The sequence below is a fragment of the Pseudophryne corroboree genome, chromosome 6 (genome assembly GCF_028390025.1).
Source record: "Pseudophryne corroboree isolate aPseCor3 chromosome 6, aPseCor3.hap2, whole genome shotgun sequence".
NCBI classification, from domain to species: Eukaryota; Metazoa; Chordata; class Amphibia; order Anura; family Myobatrachidae; genus Pseudophryne; species Pseudophryne corroboree.
The window spans coordinates 146,456,689-146,476,470 of record NC_086449.1 but is presented as its reverse complement, the minus strand read 5'-3'; the positions used below and the strand labels follow the sequence as shown (position 1 = coordinate 146,476,470).

At 50.5% G+C, this 19,782-nt stretch overlaps 2 protein-coding genes across 12 annotated transcripts in view; one reads left to right on the top strand and one right to left on the bottom strand.

The window, feature by feature from the left end:
• Nucleotides 1–3,080, bottom strand: part of FAM178B (family with sequence similarity 178 member B) — a 1,338,131-nt gene extending 1,335,051 nt beyond the window's left edge. For 4 of the 9 annotated variants that reach the window (XM_063931993.1, XM_063931991.1, XM_063931994.1 and 1 more), the window contains exon 1: nucleotides 2,745–3,079. The gene's annotated coding sequence lies outside the window, so the exon portion shown is untranslated. Of the gene's footprint in view, nucleotides 1–2,744 lie in introns of all 9 variants that reach the window. The other 5 variants (XM_063931990.1, XM_063931988.1, XM_063931992.1 and 2 more) reach the window with 4 other exon arrangements.
• The window catches only part of LOC134936760 (cytochrome c oxidase subunit 5B, mitochondrial), a 30,377-nt gene continuing 12,765 nt past the window's right edge, over nucleotides 2,171–19,782 (top strand). The window contains exons 1-2 of one of the 3 annotated variants that reach the window (XM_063931996.1): nucleotides 2,171–2,330; nucleotides 19,055–19,125. In XM_063931996.1, the coding sequence (XP_063788066.1) occupies nucleotides 2,186–2,330; nucleotides 19,055–19,125 (216 nt within the window). In that variant the 5' untranslated portion in view covers nucleotides 2,171–2,185. Of the gene's footprint in view, nucleotides 2,331–2,920; nucleotides 3,139–17,728; nucleotides 17,972–19,054; nucleotides 19,126–19,782 lie in introns of those variants that run through there. The other 2 variants (XM_063931998.1, XM_063931997.1) reach the window with 2 other exon arrangements.

Genomic DNA, 19,782 nt, shown 5'->3' with positions numbered 1-19,782 from the left:
CCAACCTCGGCCGGGCACAAAATCTAACTGAGGCTTGGAGGAGGGTCATAGTGGGAGGAGCCAGTGCACACCAGGTGACCTAAAAGCTTTCTTTAGTTGTGCCCAGTCTCCTGCGGAGCCGCTATTCCCCATGGTCCTTTCGGAGTTCCCAGCATCCACTAGGACGTCAGAGAAATGACAGTTAGTAGTTGGTTGGCTGGTACTTTTGGGGGGGGGGGAATGTATTATACCCGCACGATAACGCTTGTCTGCCGTTGCGGCGTAGTAAAACTCCCCCCTCCGGTGGTCCGCACTAGAGCGCACCAGCCTACTGCTGATGCACCGGCTCCAGTGTGCATGCGCAAGATCTTGTTACTTTCACGAGATCTCACATGTCTGCTGTCCCTGGCTGTGGTGTATGGGCAACTACATCTGCAGGTGTCGGAAACGGTCAGTTTATACATTGCCCTGCACATCGGCATGCTATCTTGTTGATAGCAGCAACGATAATGATAGGGACGCATATCCCCCGTTACTAAGCACACATCTCCTCCTTCATACATGGAGGAGTAGAGGTACAGTGCTGATACCACCTATAAGGGCAGTGATGGGCAGGATCCAGCTGAAAGTGATGGGAGTGTGGACAGGGTTGTGTCTATGTTCCCTTCATGATCAGGACCAGGAAGTGACAGCACGAGAAGGCAGTAGCTAACGTCCGCCCTTACAGTAACTAAATGTTTTATCTATTCTCCGTTCGTTTGAGGTTATTTAGTTTTATCTCTGCACCATTGTACACTCGCGGGCTCACTTCACTCGCCACATTTCGGGCTCAGTGTCTCACTCAGCTCCGCTCGCCACAGGTTACTACTCCATGGGCTTATGGGAAAGGTCCTCTCCACGAGAGGGTAACTAGACGCTACCGTGTGGACAGGGGAAGCACTCAGTCCACCACATGCTGAGCTGCAGGACTGGGGAACACAGGCGGTCTCCACCTCCCAGCTGACCTAATGATGGCAGTATTAAGGGCCCCATACACTCATGCGACCACATGTCGCAGGCGATCACCCCGGCAGCCTTCCGAGGGGCAGGATCGCCCAAGATACATTGTATGCTGTCCTTTTGCAAACAATGTATCTTGGGCAATCCTGGGTGATCCCAGCCATGCCCCTAGGTCGGACCTGATTGAATGTGCAGCACATTCAATCTGGAGGATCCGATCCGAAGCTCACGGGAACACGCATCGGATCGGATACACCTCCAAAATGCCAGATTTCATCCGATATATCGGGCCGAATGCCTGAAATCGGGCATTATCGCTCTAGTGTATGGGGCCCTTTACTATGGTCCAGAATTGTTAACCTGGAAATAGGTGGCGCTAACATTACAGTGGATACTTTTGGGTGACTTGGGGTCACTGGTAGATCGGCGAGGGGCTTATATTTTCTCGATATTGAACAGTAAAGGCCCCCATCCACTAGTCCGATTTGGGCAGTTTTCTTCAGATTTCGACACATCTGACCGTCATATCTGAAGAAAAGTGTCACATCGGATGGCTCTTCCGATCCGATGCGCACTCCCGTGTCAGATATATCTGAACTACAGATCTCTGAGGCTGCCCCAACTATTTATCTGAATCTGAAGAAAACAGGTGCACATCGGATTGTTTTTTTTTACTTCAGATGTATCTGATCAGATTCATCTGAAGCGTCACTTGACTGGCATCTCCCTAGCTACTCCCACCCACCAAGAGGGGGATCAGCGGCAGCAGCAGCATCAGATCAATCGCATGTAGCATGTGTGCATCAGATATATCTGATGCGATCTGGCACATGATATATCGCATCAGATATATCTGAAGTGAATGTAATTAAAATTAAAGCCAGGGTCTGATCCAATTCCCGGGACGCTCCCGGGAGAGTTCAAGAGAAATCTGATGCTATCTGCAGTTCAGACAAGTCTGAGTAGTGGATGGCCACCTTTAGTGATAGGTAGATGATAGAACCAAGTGGGGAGGAGCTAAGCCGGCGGAATAGTACTTTCACTATCCACGCCAACAACTACTCCCTTTAGTTCCCCGAGCCCGAAGCGTGGCAAGCGAAGAAAGGGGGTGATTCAGACCTGATCGCACGCAGGCGGCTTTTTGCAGTGCTGCGATCAGGTAGGTGCCGCCTACAGGAGGAGGAGGTAAATGCTGTGCAGGGGTGCGATGGCTTGTGCAGAGAGCTGCACAGTCTCTGCACAGCTCAGGAATTACTCAGCCGCTGCGACGATCCGGCTTGGAGCTGACGTCAGGAACCCTCCCTTGAGACGGCTGGACACACCTGTGTTCGCCCGGACACTCCTTAAAAACGGTCAGTTGACACCCACGAATGGCCTCTTCTTGTCAATCTTCTTGCGATCGCCACTGCGATCGCTTTCTTCGTTAGATCTGTCGCTGTCCGGCAATCCCCGTCACCCGATGCGCCTACACATTGCAGAGCATACTCATGTGCAGTTCAGACCCAATCGCAGGGCTGCAAAAAATGCTAGCGTGCGATCAGGTCTGAATGACCCCCAAAGCCCGTGAGGGTACATTTCAGGTACCGTGTTCAGCCCTTGCTCTTCCCCCTGGTGACGTCAGAGGTCCGTACTCCGTTCCCCAACTAGGTTTTTTTTAGTCACCGAAACCAGTGTAAAATAATAAAACAGCTCGGCGTCAGCTGTGGGGTAAAGCAGGAGTATACTGTCGTGTCCCCATACAGAAAACGTGTAATGTGCGCATTTACCTTATGTCGGTCAGTGCTCCTGGCCGCCGCCCGCTGCTCACCTGACACATGCACTGGATGTATGGCTAACGGCCCCAACGGCCACAGGCGAAATGGCCGCTATCTGCTGCCTCGCGCGGCTTTCAAATAGTAACCGTCGCCCCTCGCGGGAACAACGACCGCACTAATGCCGGCTTGTGCTGTGCGGCTTTGGCCGGTCCGCGCTCAGACAGAAACCACCGGGCGCGGAATGGGGAGGGGGTCTCTCAGCTCAGTACACACTATGTCAGCGCTCTATATGATAGAGATGGTGCTGCCCAGCCCAAGCACAGCCATGGGTGGCCCACCATGGGCTCAGCCGCAGGTGCAGAGAATTCGCCTTCACATACATTATATGGCCACAAGATGATTATTAGTAAGCGTATATGCTCGCTAGCAGCTGCCCTGGCCGCCTAAATGCGACTTCCCCGGCCTGACTACTGGGGAATAGTGTGTATGTGTTCCCATCAGTGGATGCGCCTCATCTCTTTCTACTGAACTCTGTTGCTCTGTTCCAATATTGAATCTTATAGGACACAGGATATGTGTGTAGTGCTGGTGTATCAGTGTTGTGTTTATCACAGTTGTGTAGTGCTGGTGTATCAGTATTGTGTAGACAGTGCTGGTGTAGCATTGTTGTGTAGTGCTGGTGTATCAGTGTCGTGTAGTGCTAGTATATCAGTGTTGTGTTTATCACGGTTGTGTTGTACTGGTGTATCAGTGTCGTATAGTGCTGGTGATGTATCATTATCGTGTAGTGCTGGTGTATCAGTGTTGTGTTTATCACAGTTGTGTAGTGCTGGTGTATCAGTATTGTGTAGACAGTGCTGGTGTAGCATTGTTGTGTAGTGCTGGTGTATCAGTGTTGTGTAGTGCTGGTATATCAGTGTTGTGTTGTACTGGTGTATCAGTGTCGTATAGTGCTGGTGATGTATCATTATCGTGTAGAGCTGGTGTATCAGTGTTGTGTTTATCACAGTTGTGTAGTGCTGGTGTATCAGTATTGTGTAGACAGTGCTGGTGTAGCATTGTTGTGTTGTACTGGTGTATCAGTGTTGTGTTTATCACGGTTGTGTAGTGCTGGTGTATCAGTATTGTGTAGTGCTGGTGTGTCAGTATTGTGTAGTGCTGGTGTATCAGTGTTGTGTAGTGCTGGTGTATCAGTGTCGTGTAGTGCTGGTGTAGCATTGTTGTGTAGTGCCGGTGTATCAGTGTTGTGTAGTGCTGGTGTATCAGTGTTGTGTAGTGCTGGTGTATCAGTGTCGTGTCTTGCTGGTGTAGCAGTGTCGTGTAGTGCTGGTGTATCAGTGTTGTGTAGTGCTGGTGTATCAGTGTTGTGTAGTGCTGGTGTAGCACTGTCGTGTAGTGCTGGTGTAGCACTGTCGTGTAGTGCTGGTGTAGCACTGTCGTGTAGTGCTGGTGTAGCACTGTCGTGTAGTGCTGGTGTAGCATTGTCGTGTAGTGCTGGTGTAGCATTGTCGTGTAGTGCTGGTGTAGCATTGTCGTGTAGTGCTGGTGTAGCATTGTCGTGTAGTGCTGGTGTATCAGTGTTGTGTAGTGCTGGTGTAGCATTGTTGTGTAGTGCTGGTGTAGCATTGTCGTGTAGTGCTGGTGTATCAGTGTCGTGTAGTGCTGGTGTATCAGTGTCGTGTAGTGCTGGTGTAGTAGTGTAGTGCGTATCAGTGTTGTGTAGTGCTGGTGTATCAGTGTTGTGTAGTGCTGGTGTAGCATTGTCGTGTAGTGCTGGTGTATCAGTGTCGTGTAGTGCTGGTGTATCAGTGTCGTGTAGTGCTGGTGTATCAGTGTCGTGTAGTGCTGGTGTAGCAGTGTAGTGCGTATCAGTGTCGTGTAGTGCTGGTGTATCAGTGTCGTGTCTTGCTGGTGTAGAAGTGTCGTGTAGTGCTGGTGTAGCAGTATAGTGCTGGTGTATTAGTGTCGTGTAGTGCTGGTGTAGCATTGTTGTGTAGTGCTGGTGTATCAGTGTTGTGTAGTACTGGTGTAGCATTGTTGTGTAGTACTGGTGTATCAGTGTCGTGTAGTGCTGGTGTAGTAGTGTATTGCTGGTGCATCAGTGTCGTGTAGTGCTGGTGTAGTAGTGTAGTGCTGGTGTATCAGTGTCGTGTAGTGCTGGTGTATCAGTGTTTCTCTGACGTCCTAGTGGATGCTGGGAACTCCGTAAGGACCATGGGGAATAGCGGCTCCGCAGGAGACTGGGCACATCTAAAGAAAGCTTTAGGACTATCTGGTGTGCACTGGCTCCTCCCCCTATGACCCTCCTCCAAGCCTCAGTTAGATTTTTGTGCCCGAACGAGAAGGGTGCACACTAGGGGCTCTCCTGAGCTTCTTAGTGAAAGTTTTAGTTTAGGTTTTTTATTTTCAGTGAGTCCTGCTGGCAACAGGCTCACTGCATCGAGGGACTAAGGGGAGAAGAAGCGAACTCACCTGCGTGCAGAGTGGATTGGGCTTCTTGGCTACTGGACACCATTAGCTCCAGAGGGACAGCTCACAGGCCCAGCTCTGGAGCTCGGTCCCGGAGCTGCGCCGCCGGCCCCCTTACAGAGCCAGAAGCAAGAAGAGTCCGGCAAATCGGCGGCAGAAGACATCCTGTCTTCCACAAGGTAGCGCACAGCACTGCAGCTGTGCGCCATTGCTTCTCAGCACACTTCACACTCCGGTCACTGAGGGTGCAGGGCGCTAGGGGGGGGCGCCCTGAGCAGCAATAGAAACACCTTGGCTGGCTAAAAATACATCACATATAGCTCCTGGGCTATATGGATGAATTTTAACCCCTGCCAGATTTTCACAAAAAGCGGGAGAAAGGCCGCCGAGAAGGGGGCGGAGCCTATCTCCTCAGCACACTGGCGCCATTTTCTCTCACAGCTCCGTTGGAGGGAAGCTCCCTGGCTCTCCCCTGCAGTTACTACACTACAGAAAGGGGTTAAAAAAGAGAGGGGGGCACTAATTAGGCGCAGTATAACAATACAGCAACTATAAAGGGAAAAACACTTATATAAGGTTATCCCTGTATGTATATATATATATATATATATATATATATATATATATATATATATATAGCGCTCTGGTGTGTGCTGGCATACTCTCCCTCTGTCTCCCCAAAGGGCTAGTGGGGTCCTGTCCTCTATCAGAGCATTCCCTGTGTGTGTGCTGTGTGTCGGTACGGCTGTGTCGACATGTTGGATACGTGGAGGCGGAGAGGAGGCCAATAAATGGGATGTCGTCCCCTGTGGGGCCGACACCAGAGTGGATGGATAGGTGGAAGATATTAACCGACAGTGTCAACTCCTTACATAAAAGGCTGGATGACGTAACAGCTGTGGGACAGCCGGCTGCTCAGTCCGCGCCTGCCCAGGCGTCTCAAAGGCCATCAGGGGCTCAAAACAACGCCCGTTACCTCAGATGGCAGACACAGATGTCGACACGGAGTCTGACTCCAGTGTCGACGAGGTTGAGACATATACACAATCCACCAGGGAACATCCGTTACATGATTTCGGCAATTAAAAATGTGTTACGCATTTTTCTGACATGAACCCAAGTACCATAAAAAGGGTTTTATTTTTGGGGAGAAAAAGCAGCCAGTGTTTTGTTCCCCCATCAGTTAAATGAATGAAGTGTGAAAAGAAGCGTGGTTTCCCCCGATAAGAAACTGGTGATTTCTAAAAAGTTACTGATGGCGTACCCTTTTCCGCCAGAGGATAGGTCACGTTGGGAGATATCCCTTGGGGTGGATAAGGCACTCACACGTTTGTCAAAAGGTGGCACTGCCGTCTTAGGATACGGTCACCTTGAAGGAACCTGCTGATAAAAAGCAGGAGGCGATCCTGAAGTCTGTAATTACACACTCAGGTTATACACTGAAGCCTGCTATTACCTCAGCATAAATAGTGCTGCTGCAGCGTGGTCTGATACCCTGTCAGATAATAGCTAAGACAGGGAGAATGTTTTGCTAACATTGAGCATATTTAAGACGTTGTTATATATATATATATATATATATATATATATATATATATATATATATATATATATATATATATATATATATATATATATATATATATATATATATATATAAAGGATGCACAGAGGGATATTTGCCGGCTGGCATCCAGAATTAATGCAATGTCCATTCTGCCAGGAGGGTATTAGAAACCTGGCAGTGGACAGGTGATGCTGCATTTAAAAGGCACATGGAGATTCTGCCTTATAAGGGTGAGGAATTGTTTGGGGATGGTCTCTGGGACCTCGTATCCACAGCAACAGCTGGGAAGAAAAATTTTTACCTCAGGTTTCCTCACAAAAGCCTAAGAAAGCACCGTATTTTCAGGTTCAGTCCTTTCGGCTTCAGAAAAGCAAGCGGGTCAAAGGCGCTTCCTTTCTACACAGAGACAAGGGAAGAAGGAAAAAGCTGCACCAGTCAGCCAGTTCCCAGGATCAAATCTCTTCCCTCGCTTCCTCTGAGTCCACCGCATGACGCTGGGGCTCCACAGGTGGAGACAGGTGCGGTGGGGGCGCGTCTCGGGAACTGCAGGGACCAGTGGGCTTGCCCACAGGTGGATCCCTAGGTTCTGCAAGTAGTATCACAGGGATACAGGCTGGAGTTCGAGACGACTCCCCCTCGCCGTTGCCTTCACATCAGCCTTGCCTGCTGCCCTCGGAAAGGTAGTACTGGCGAAAATTCACAAGCTGTATGTCACACCCCGCGGGCAGCGGCGGCCGCGCTTACCGCTGCGGGTGTCCTGGATGGCCTGGCGTCTCTCCCCTCCGGCGGCCTCAGGGGTCCGGCGTCGGGTCGGCGGGTCTCTCCGGCGGCTCCCGGAGCGAGGGCGCCGCCATGCTGCTTTAGATTAGGTAGGCGGAGCGGGGCTGACGTCATCTGCCCGCTCCGCCAATCAGACCAAGGCGGGAGGTTCAAAGCCAGACGCCGAGCAGGGAGCCGGCGCCTGTGTATCATCGTTCTGCTTGTCAGAAGCAGTGATTTCCAGAGCTCCCTTGTTCCTATTTTCCGCTGTGTCTCCAGTGTCTCCATGCACTTCCGTGCCTCCAAGCGCCCGAGCGCCATCACGCACCTCCAAGCGCCCGAGCGCCATCACGCACTTCCGTGCCTCCGAGCGCCATCACGCACTTCCGTGCCTCCAAGCGCCCGAGCGCCATCACGTGCCTCCGAGCGCCATCACGCACTTCCGTGCCTCCAAGCGCCCGAGCGCCATCACGCACCTCCGTGCCTCCAAGCGCCCGAGCGCCATCACGCACCTCCGTGCCTCCAAGCGCCCGAGCGCCATCACGCACCTCCGTGCCTCCAAGCACCCGAGCGCCATCACGCACCTCCGTGCCTCCAAGCGCCCGAGCGCCATCACGCACCTCCGTGCCTCCAAGCGCCCGAGCGCCATCACGCACCTCCGTGCCTCCAAGCGCCCGAGCGCCATCACGCACTTCCGTGCCTCCAAGCGCCCGAGCGCTATCACGCACCTCCGTGCCACCAAGGCGCCTGAGCGCCATCAGCACCTCAGTACCTCGGCACCTCAGTGCCTCTGTTCCTCAGCACTCCGGTGCCTCAGCACCATAGAACCTCAGCACCTCGGAGCCTCTGCACCTTAGTATCACAGAACTCCAACACCTCAGTACCTCGGTGTCTCAGTGCCTTCAGCACCTCAATAATACCAGCATCTCTGTACCTCAGCACTCAGCACTTTCACTAGTCTTGTTTTTCAGGAGACCTTCATCATTCCTCCGTGCTTCCTGCTTACCGTCTTCATCCTGTATGAAGAAGACCTACATCCGGCCATCTCTATTGCGACCCAGTAGCGGTTCCTCTTCCCTGTCACCGGAAGAAGCCCCGAGTCCACAACACCCTTCGACCAGGTCAGTGATAGTATACACAGGCCACATGGACCCGGGGAATCGGAACCCAGAAGCAAGTGCCATCCAAGATCTGGTTTCCCGTGTACAGAGTCAGGAAGCGGCGCAAAACCAGGTGATGCGGTATCTCCAAGAGCTATCCGGCAGGTTGGATCAAATTCAGGTTTCCCTGGCTTCAGTAGTTCCAGTTCCAGCTCCAGTACCCACTCCGGCAGTCGTTCCTGTTAATGCTCACGCAGTGTCCGGTACCAGGTCACGCCTTCAGCTTCCCACTCCCTCTCGCTACAACGGCAACCCGAAGAATTGCCGTGGTTTTCTTAACCAGTGCGAGGTGCAGTTTGAACTCCTCGCACACAATTTTCCCACGGATCGATCCAAAGTAGCATACATTATTTCCTTGCTTGAGGGTTCAGCGTTGGAATGGGTGTCTCCTTTATGGGAGCGATCTGATCCTTTGGTTTCCAACTACACTAATTTCATCTCATCTTTCCGCCGGATCTTTGATGAGCCTGGCAGAACGGCCGCTGCCTCTTCAGATCTTCTTAGAGTTCGACAAGGCTCTCGTTCAGTGGGTCAGTATGTGATTCATTTTCAGACCATAGCTTACGAATTGCGCTGGGATAATGATGCCTTACGGGCCGCTTACTGGAACGGGCTGTCCGACCGTCTTAAAGACGAATTGATTACAAGAGATTTGCCAGATTCCTTGGAACAGTTGATCTCGCTCTGTGTGAAAGTGGATCTCCGCATGCAGGAACGAGTTGGCGAACGTTCTCGGTCTGATCGGTGCAGATTCCGGGCTCCTCCGTCTAAACCATCGGTTACGACAGCTCCAGACGAACCCATGCAGATTAATCGGTCTCGACTGTCTCCAGAGGAGCGACAGCGTCGGCGTGAGAACAAACTTTGCCTCTACTGTGGAGCCGCGGATCACTTCCTCAAGTCTTGCAAAGCTCGCCCGGGAAACGGGCAATCCTAGCCTGTTCCGGGGAAGTCAAGCTGGGTGTGGTTTCTCAATCTTCTCCAGAAGTGGACTGTTTACTCTCAGTATCTTTGTCTACTAAAACAAAAGTCAAGACCGTTATGGCTCTTTTGGATTCGGGTGCTGCGGGGAATTTTATTTCTCTTTCCTGCGCCCAGAGTTTGGGTTTGAAATTACAGTTGGTCGAACGACCTATTACTATTACAGCCATTAACGGGGTTCAAATTCCTAACGCCTTGATTACGAGTCAGTCTGAGTCAATTCAGCTACAAGTGGGAGCTTTACATCATGAACAACTGAAGTTTCTAGTTATTCAGGAAATGTCTCATGATCTCGTTTTGGGTTTTCCCTGGCTCAGGCTACACAACCCTCATGTCGACTGGGGGTCGACACAAATAATTTCTTGGAGTCCTTTCTGCCGATTGAATTGTCTTACTCCTGTCGTTCCACTCCGTGCGTCGGCCAAGTTGGACGTGGAGTTAGTTCCTGAGGCTTATCGAGAGTTTTTGGATGTCTTCTCGGAACAGGCGGCTGATAAATTACCTCCGCATAGGGCTTGGGACTGTCCCATTGAGCTCATTCCTGGGAAAATACCGCCTCGAGGTCGCACTTATCCTTTGTCGGTTCCAGAGACACAAGCTATGTCTGAGTACATTAAGTCGAATTTGCAGAAGGGCTTCATCCGTCCCTCCACTTCTCCAGCGGGAGCTGGCTTCTTCTTTGTAAAGAAAAAAGATGGAGGGCTGAGACCATGCATCGACTATCGTGGTTTAAATGAAGTCACCATTAAAAACAAGTATCCTCTGCCGCTCATCACAGAGCTTTTCGATAGAGTGCGTGGAGCTCGAGTATTTACTAAGCTTGACTTAAGAGGAGCATACAACTTGATACGTATTCGTCAAGGAGATGAGTGGAAGACGGCTTTCAATACGAGAGATGGGCATTATGAGTACCTGGTAATGCCATTTGGCCTCAGCAACGCCCCCGCTGTCTTTCAAGGATTCATTAATGAAGTCTTTCGGGATATGTTGTATCTGAATGTAGTAGTCTATTTGGATGACATTTTGATTTTTTTCTAAGAATCTTTCTGAGCACCGACTACAAGTTAAGGAAGTACTCCTTCGGTTGCGCAAGAATCATCTTTATGGCAAGATCTCCAAGTGCACCTTTGAGGTTCCTTCTATTTCATTTTTGGGCTACATTATTTCTGGAACTGAATTGCGTATGGATCCGGAGAAACTTTCGGCCATCCGGGATTGGACTCAACCTCTTTCCTTAAAAGCAGTGCAACGATTTCTAGGATTCGCAAATTATTATCAGAAATTTATAAGAGGTTTCTCTACCATCGTGGCACCTATTACGGCTCTGACTAAAAAAGGGGCTGACCCAAGCAATTGGCCTTCTGAAGCAATAGCAGCGTTCAAACAGTTGAAGACCGCCTTTATATCTGCTCCCGTACTTCAGCAGCCAGATTTCCTAAAACCATTCTTTTTGGAGGTTGATGCTTCCACGGTAGGCATAGGTGCTGTACTCTCGCAATACGCCTCAGATGGGAAGTTGCATCCGTGTGGGTTTCATTCTCGCAAGTTCTCCCCTGCTGAACTAAATTACACCATCGGAGACAAAGAGCTACTGGCAATTAAATCTGCGTTGGAAGAATGGAGGTATCTTCTGGAGGGTGCTAAACACTTAATTACAATTTTTACGGACCACAAGAATTTACTGTATCTAAAGACGGCCCAATGTTTGAACCCCCGTCAGGCGAGATGGGCGCTCTTCTTTACCAGATTTTCCTTTATCATCAAGTATCGGGCTGGAATTCTAAATACCAAGGCGGATGCCCTATCCCGTTCAGTGATGGCTTCCGATGAGGAGAATACTATGGGGAAGGCATTAATCCTCAGTCCCATCTCTATTTCTGCAGCTCCCACTAGGTTGGGCCCTCCTCCGGGAAGAATGTCGGTACCAGTTCAATTTCCACCGAGACTGTTGCAGTGGGCACACACTTCTAAGTTTTCTGGTCATCCAGGAATTCAGAAAATGTGGGAATTTCTGCGAAGATCATACTGGTGGGACACTATGAAAAAAGATGTTCAAGAGTATGTCAATTCGTGTCCTCAATGTGCTCAGCACAAAACTCCACGTCTGCCGCCTACGGGTTTGTTGCATCCTTTGTCCATTCCTAAAAGGCCTTGGACTCATATCTCGATGGACTTTGTTACTGAATTACCGCTCTCTAAGGGTCATAACACCATTTGGGTGATCATTGACCGATTCTCTAAGATGGCACATTTTATTCCGTTGACCGGATTACCCTCCGCTTCCAAGTTGGCCCTGTTATTTATCCAAGAGCATTTCCGCCTGCACGGGTTACCTCTGGAAATAGTCTCAGATCGGGGAGTACAGTTTACAGCGAGATTCTGGAGAGCCCTCTGTTCAACTCTACAAATTAAGCTCAAATTCTCTTCTGCTTACCATCCACAGACTAATGGGCAAACTGAACGCGTCAATCAGGATCTAGAGACTTTTCTCCGTATTTACCTTTCCCCTTCTCAAGATAACTGGGTGGAGTTGTTGCCGTGGGCTGAGTTTGCCCACAACCATTTTTATCATTCTTCTACTGGTGAGTCTCCATTCTTTATTAATTATGGATTTCATCCCCAAGTTCCGGAGTTGCCCATTTGTCCTCCAGAAGAAGTTCCTGCTGCAGCCTCAACTCTTCGACATTTCACTCAAATTTGGAGCCGAGTTCATGCCAATCTTAAGAGGGTTTCCGGTCGCTATAAATTCTTTGCGGATAGGAAACGACGAGCAGCTCCTCAATATAAGGTTGGTGACAAGGTATGGCTCTCTACCCGCAATCTTCGTTTGAAAGTACCCACCATGAAATTTGCCCCAAGGTTCATTGGTCCTTTCTCAGTGCGGCAAGTCTTGAACCCGGTCGTTTGCAAATTGGAGTTGCCTTCCCACCTTCGAATTCCAAACTCCTTCCACGTCTCTCTCCTCCGCCCCCTCATTCTAAATCGGTTCCACTCAGCATCTCCTAGGCCAACTACTACTGTGTCTGAAGCTGGGACAGAATTTGAAATCAAAGCTATTCTTGACTCTCGTTATTTTCATAAGAAATTACAGTACTTGGTAGAATGGAAAGGTTATGGTCCTGAAGAGAGAAGTTGGATCAATGCTACTGAGGTAATGGCTCCCCGACTGGTTCGAATCTTCCATTCCAGACATCCAACTAAACCCGGAAAGTGTCCAGGGGCCACTCCTGGAGGAGGGGGTACTGTCACACCCCGCGGGCAGCGGCGGCCGCGCTTACCGCTGCGGGTGTCCTGGATGGCCTGGCGTCTCTCCCCTCCGGCGGCCTCGGGGGTCCGGCGTCGGGTCGGCGGGTCTCTCCGGCGGCTCCCGGAGCGAGGGCGCCGCCATGCTGCTTTAGATTAGGTAGGCGGAGCGGGGCTGACGTCATCTGCCCGCTCCGCCAATCAGACCAAGGCGGGAGGTTCAAAGCCAGACGCCGAGCAGGGAGCCGGCGCCTGTGTATCATCGTTCTGCTTGTCAGAAGCAGTGATTTCCAGAGCTCCCTTGTTCCTATTTTCCGCTGTGTCTCCAGTGTCCCAGTGTCTCCACGCACTTCCGTGCCTCCAAGCGCCCGAGCGCCATCACGCACCTCCGTGCCTCCAAGCGCCCGAGCGCCATCACGCACTTCCGTGCCTCCAAGCGCCCGAGCGCCATCACGCACCTCCGTGCCTCCAAGCGCCCGAGCGCCATCACGCACTTCCGTGCCTCCAAGCGCCCGAGCGCCATCACGCACCTCCGTGCCTCCAAGCGCCCGAGCGCCATCACGCACCTCCGTGCCTCCAAGCGCCCGAGCGCCATCACGCACCTCCGTGCCTCCAAGCGCCCGAGCGCCATCACGCACCTCCGTGCCTCCAAGCACCCGAGCGCCATCACGCACCTCCGTGCCTCCAAGCGCCCGAGCGCCATCACGCACCTCCGTGCCTCCAAGCGCCCGAGCGCCATCACGCACCTCCGTGCCTCCAAGCGCCCGAGCGCCATCACGCACTTCCGTGCCTCCAAGCGCCCGAGCGCTATCACGCTCCTCCGTGCCACCAAGGCGCCTGAGCGCCATCAGCACCTCAGTACCTCGGCACCTCAGTGCCTCTGTTCCTCAGCACTCCGGTGCCTCAGCACCATAGAACCTCAGCACCTCGGAGCCTCTGCACCTTAGTATCACAGAACTCCAACACCTCAGTACCTCGGTGTCTCAGCACCTCAGTGCCTTCAGCACCTCAATAATACCAGCATCTCTGTACCTCAGCACTCAGCACTTTCACTAGTCTTGTTTTTCAGGAGACCTTCATCATTCCTCCGTGCTTCCTGCTTACCGTCTTCATCCTGTATGAAGAAGACCTACATCCGGCCATCTCTATTGCGACCCAGTAGCGGTTCCTCTTCCCTGTCACCGGAAGAAGCCCCGAGTCCACAACACCCTTCGACCAGGTCAGTGATACTGTACTTCCAGCAGGTGAAATCAAGGTACCCCTCCTTCAACAAGGCCGGGGTTACTATTCCAAAATGTTGTGGTACCGAAACCAGACGGTTCGGTGAGACCCATTCTAAAATTGAAATCCTTGAACACTTATATACGAAGGTTCAAGTTCAAAATGGAATCGCTCAGGGCGATTATTGCAAGCCTGGAAAATTTCAGGGTATCACTGGACATCAAGGATACTTACCTGCATGTCCCTATTTTCCCTCTTCACCAGGTGTACCTCAAAATTGTGGTACAGGATTGTCATTACCAATTCCAGACGTTGCCGTTGGTCTGTCCCCGGCACTGAGGGTATTTACCAAGGTAATGGCCGAAGTACTTATCCCGTACTTGGACGATCTCCTTATAAAGGCGAGGTCCAGGGAGCAGTTGTTCGTCGGAGTAGCACTATCTCGGGAAGTGCTACAACAGCACGGCCGGATTCTGAATATTCCAAAGTCGCAGCTGGTTCCTACGACGCGTCTACTGTTCCTGGATATGGTTCTGGACACAGAACAGGTTAAAATGGGTTTCTCCCGGAGGAGAAGTCCAAGGAGTTGGCGTCTCTAGACGGAGACCTCCTAATACAAATACAGGTATCGGTGCATCAATGCAGGCGAGCCTTGGAAAAGATGGTAGCTTCTTACGAAGAATTTCCATTCGTCAATTCCCATGCAAGGGATCTGTTGGACAAGTGGTCCGGGTCGCATCCTCAGATGCATCGGCGGATAACCCTGTCTCCAAGGGCCAGGGTGTCGCTGTGGTGGTGACTGCAGAGTGCTCATAGGCTGGGGGGCAGTCACACAGGGAAGAAACTTCCAAGGCCTATGGAAAAGTCAGGAGACTTCCCTACACATAAATGTTCTGGAACTATGGGCCATTTACAATGCCCTAAGTCAGGCTAGACCCCTGCTTCAACACCGGCCGGTGCTGATCCAGTCAGACAACATCACGGCGGTCGCTCATGTAAACCGACAGGGCGGCACAAGAAGCAGGATGGCAATGACAGAAGCCACAAGGATTCGCCGATGGACGGAAAATCATGTGTTAGCACTGTCAGCAGTATTCATTCCTGGAGTGGACAACTGAGAAGCAGACTTTCTCAGCAGATATAACCTCCACCCGGGGGAGTGGGGACTTCATCCAGAAGTTTTCCAAATGATTGTACACCGTGGGGAAAGGCCACAGGTGGACAGGAGGGCGTCCCGCCTCAACAAAAAGCTAAAAAGATATTGCGCCAGGTCAAGGGAACCTCAGGCGATAGCTGTGGACGCTCTGGTAACACCGTGGGTGTACCAGTCGGTGTATGTGTTCCCTTCTCTGCCTCTCATACCCAGGGTAATGAGAATAATAAGAAAGAGAGGAATAAGAACTATACTCACTGTTCCGGGGGGCCAAGAAGAGCTTGGTACCCAGAACTCCAAGAAATGATCTCAGAGGACCCATGGCCTCTGCAGCTCAGACAGGACCTGCTGAAGCAGGGGTCCTGTCTGTTCCAAGACTTACCGCGGCTGCATTTGACGGCATGGCGGTTGAACGCCGGATCCTGAAGGAAAAAGGCATTCCGGAGGAAGTTATCCCTACGCTATTTAAAGCTGGGAAAGAAGTGAACGCAAACCATTATCACCGCATATGGCGAAAATATGTTGCGTGCTGTGAGGCCAGTACGGACCCAAAGGAGGAATTTCAGCTAGGTCAATTTCTGCACTTCCTACAAGTCAGAGGTGACTATGGGCCTAAAATTGGGTTCCATTAAGGTCCTGATTTCGGCTCTATCGATTTTCTTCCAAAATAGAACTGGCTTCACTGCCTGAAGTTCAGATTTTTGTTAAGGGAGTGCTGCATAGTCAGCCCCCGTTTGTGCCTCCAGTGGCACCGTGGGATCTCAACGTAGTGTTGGATTTCCTGAAGTCGCATTGAGTTGAGCCACTTAAATCCGTGGAGCTATAATACCTCACGTGGAAAGTGTTCATGCTGTGGGCCTTGGCGTCGGCCAGGCGTGTATCAGAATTGGCGGCTTTGTCAAAAGCTCTTATCTGTATTTTATATGGATAAGGCGGAATTGAGGACTCGTTTCCCAATTCCTTACTAAGGTGGTAGCAGTTTTTCATGTGAACCAACCTATTGTGGTACCTGCGGCTACTAGGGACTTGGAGGACTCCAAGTTGCTGGACGTAGTCAGGGCCCTGAAAATATATGTTTCCAGGACGGCTGGAGTCAGAAAATCTGACTCGCTGTTTATCCTGTATGCACCAAACAAGCTGGGTGCTCCTGCTTTTAAGCAGACTATTGCTCGTTGGATTTGTAGTACAATTCAGCTTGCACATTCTGTGGCAGGCCTGCCACAACCAAAATCTGTAAAAGCCCATTCCACAAGGAAGGTGGGCTCATCTTGGGCGGCTGCCCGAGGGGTCTCGGCTTTACAACCTTGCCGAGCAGCTACTTTGTCAGGGGCAAACACGTTTGCTAATTTCTACAAGTTTGATACCCTGGCTGAGGAGGACCTGGAGTTCTCTCATTCGGTGCTGCAGAGTCATCCGCACTCTCCCGCCCGTTTGGGAGCTTTGGTATAATCCCCATGGTCCTTACGGAGTTCCCAGCATCCACTAGGACGTCAGAGAAAATAAGAATTTACTTACCGATAATTCTATTTCTCGTAGTCCGTAGTGGATGCTGGGCGCCCATCCCAAGTGCGGATTGTCTGCAATACTTGTACATAGTTATTGTTAACTAAATCGGGTTATTGTTGTAGTGAGCCATCTTTTCTAGAGGCTCATCTGTTATCATACTGTTAACTGGGTTCAGATCACAAGTTATACGGTGTGATTGGTGTGGCTGGTATGAGTCTTACCCGGGATTCAAAATCCTTCCTTATTGTGTACGCTCGTCCGGGCACAGTATCCTAACTGAGGCTTGGAGGAGGGTCATAGGGGGAGGAGCCAGTGCACACCAGATAGTCCTAAAGCTTTCTTTAGATGTGCCCAGTCTCCTGCGGAGCCGCTATTCCCCATGGTCCTTACGGAGTTCCCAGCATCCACTACGGACTACGAGAAATAGAATTATCGGTAAGTAAATTCTTATTTTTACCTTTTCACTTTTATTTCTACTCGTTTATTTTCTATTATTTAATATTATATCTTCTTTGTCAGAGTGAATGCTCTTGTGCCGCTGCTCTCCTTCATGATTATCGTATTATCTAGTTTGTTTATTTGTGCAATGCATCATCATCAGTGCGGTATAGAGCGCCCGCTGGGCCAGCGCTGCTGCTGCACAGGGTCTGTCACACGGGAACAGGGCCACTCGGATGCAACAGGTTGGTTCTATTTCGGAGTGGGAGAAGGGACCTTCTGACGTTTCAAGGGGAGGAGCTACGGCCGAACAGGGTGCCCGAAAAGTACCCTCGCGGGCTCGCCACGCTTCGCTCGCCACCTGATTACTAAAGGTAATAGTTGGTGGCGTGGACAGTAGAGCAACTATCCCGCTGGCCTAGCTCCTCCCCCTTGTGTCGTGGCTCCTCCCCCTGACGGAAAAGGTCCCTTAGGCCCCTTGGATCTAGCATCTACCGCGGCGACAGGGCCACTCGGAAGCCGCCGAATACTCCCGTCACGTGATGCACGCAGGGGAATCGCGCAGGACAGGAGCTGACGTGCGGCAGCCGGGCCGCGACTTCCTGCCTGTGGCTGCTGCTGTGTGACTGAGACGGAGACTGTATCATGGCTTCAAGGTTACTGTTCCGCAGCGCTGTCCGCGCTTTCACCAGGACCGGGGCTGTGAGAGCGGCGGCCCCAGTGCGGAACATGTCTGCGGGAGGTGAGCTGGCGCAGGGAGGGAGCTTTCCCCATTCATCCATCGGCACAGAGAGGATAGCGAGCTCCCCTGCCCTGGGGTACATTATCCCCGGGCTGCTCCCCGCCTGCACCGCTGCATATGTAATACACGTAGTGTGTATATACCCGGCTGGCAGAGCCCAGGCTTCTCTGTTCCGTGTGTGACCGCATGCCTGCCTGTGCTCAGCCCATTACACAGACCTGCACTGTGTTTATTATAAGTAATGCATGTAGGGCGTCAGCTTTTACTCCCTGAAGTCATGTTGGTGAAAACCTGAAGGTGTGATCACACGCGCAGGTGCTAAAATATACAAAAGCAATGGATGCGTCTGTAGTAGAAAGACTCCCTCCTGCTTGCTTCTGTGGTCCGCCGCTGCGTCTTGACCGTCTGCATGAACATTGGTCATCTGTGTAACCCCTCAGGTTACTTAGGCTGGCTGTTGTTTTCACGCTGCTGTTGCCAGTGATGCTTCCTCATTTTGTAAATCACTCTACAAACATTGGAAATGTATGTACCTCTCTGAATTGGGACCACAATGCTGATGAATTATACAAGACTGGCTAATGTCTCTACATACACCGTAATGTGTACACATAACAAAACCCCACTTTGTCTTGTACGTGAGAGTGGCTTTCACTATTATTGGCATGTGCAGAATATACAAGACGTGTAAATACTCACTTTACAGAGAAATCAAGATGTGCGCTACTCATAATTTCCCGGATATGTGCAAAGATGTGTGTGTTCGCAATGGCACATGCATTTTGATAGATGCCTGCAACTCAGAAGCAGGTCCACTGTGCATCTTGTGTGAACATAGCAATTGTAAATGAGATTCTGATACGTATAGTTGTCTCTGTAGAATTGTACCGACTCCTGATTAAACCAGGAGAACTTTAATTTCATGTAACTCTTCTGTTAAATATGACTTGACAAATCAGGTCAAACTTGGATGCATGTCTTTCTCGCTAGATCTTAATTTTATATGCACTGTATTTGTCTTTTCTGCCTCACCAGTGTGCGCTGACATCGGTGTGATTTGGATTTTCTGTCTGTCTTCTGCAGGTATTCCCACTGATGAGGAGCAGGCTACCGGTTTAGAGAGGGAGATTCTTCTAGCACTGAAGCATGGCGAAGTAGGTAGCACAGTATGACACCAATTCATACCATTTAATAATCGGCTAATTAAGGCCTATTTAATTCAACTTGTAAATAAACAAGGGACAAACAAGGGTTTCCCAGTAAAACAAAAATGGACACAATGAAAGACATCATTGCATGAGGCTAGACTATACAAAGGGAAGGACAGTCAGGATATATTACTGTAGAATTAATTGCGGTTTGTCTGTCTTCCACAATGATCGTAGGACCACAGACTATTATACATTTCCTGTTTATCTTTTCTGCGTAGCTATGAAGGAGAGCAGACATGGTGAATGTTACGTGTGTTACACACCATTGAACAGCATACATTGCTTAATATATTAAACCCATTACGCAATAGCATATTACAGGGGTTGGCAACCTGTAGCACTTCTACACCTCCCAGCATGGCCTGCCACAGCTCTGTTAGGGAATGCTGAAATGTGGTAGGGCATTCAGGGATGTGTAGTTCCACCTCAGCTGGAGTGTCACAGGTTGTCTACCCCTGACATATTGTAAGCCCTAGGAGCTAGCATCTGTGATAGCATAGTATTTAAGATTACAGATGCTATTTTATGTATTGGCAAAATAATGCAGAAAGTTGTCTATAATTAACCTAATATTTTAATGAGCCAGTGAGGATGTGCACC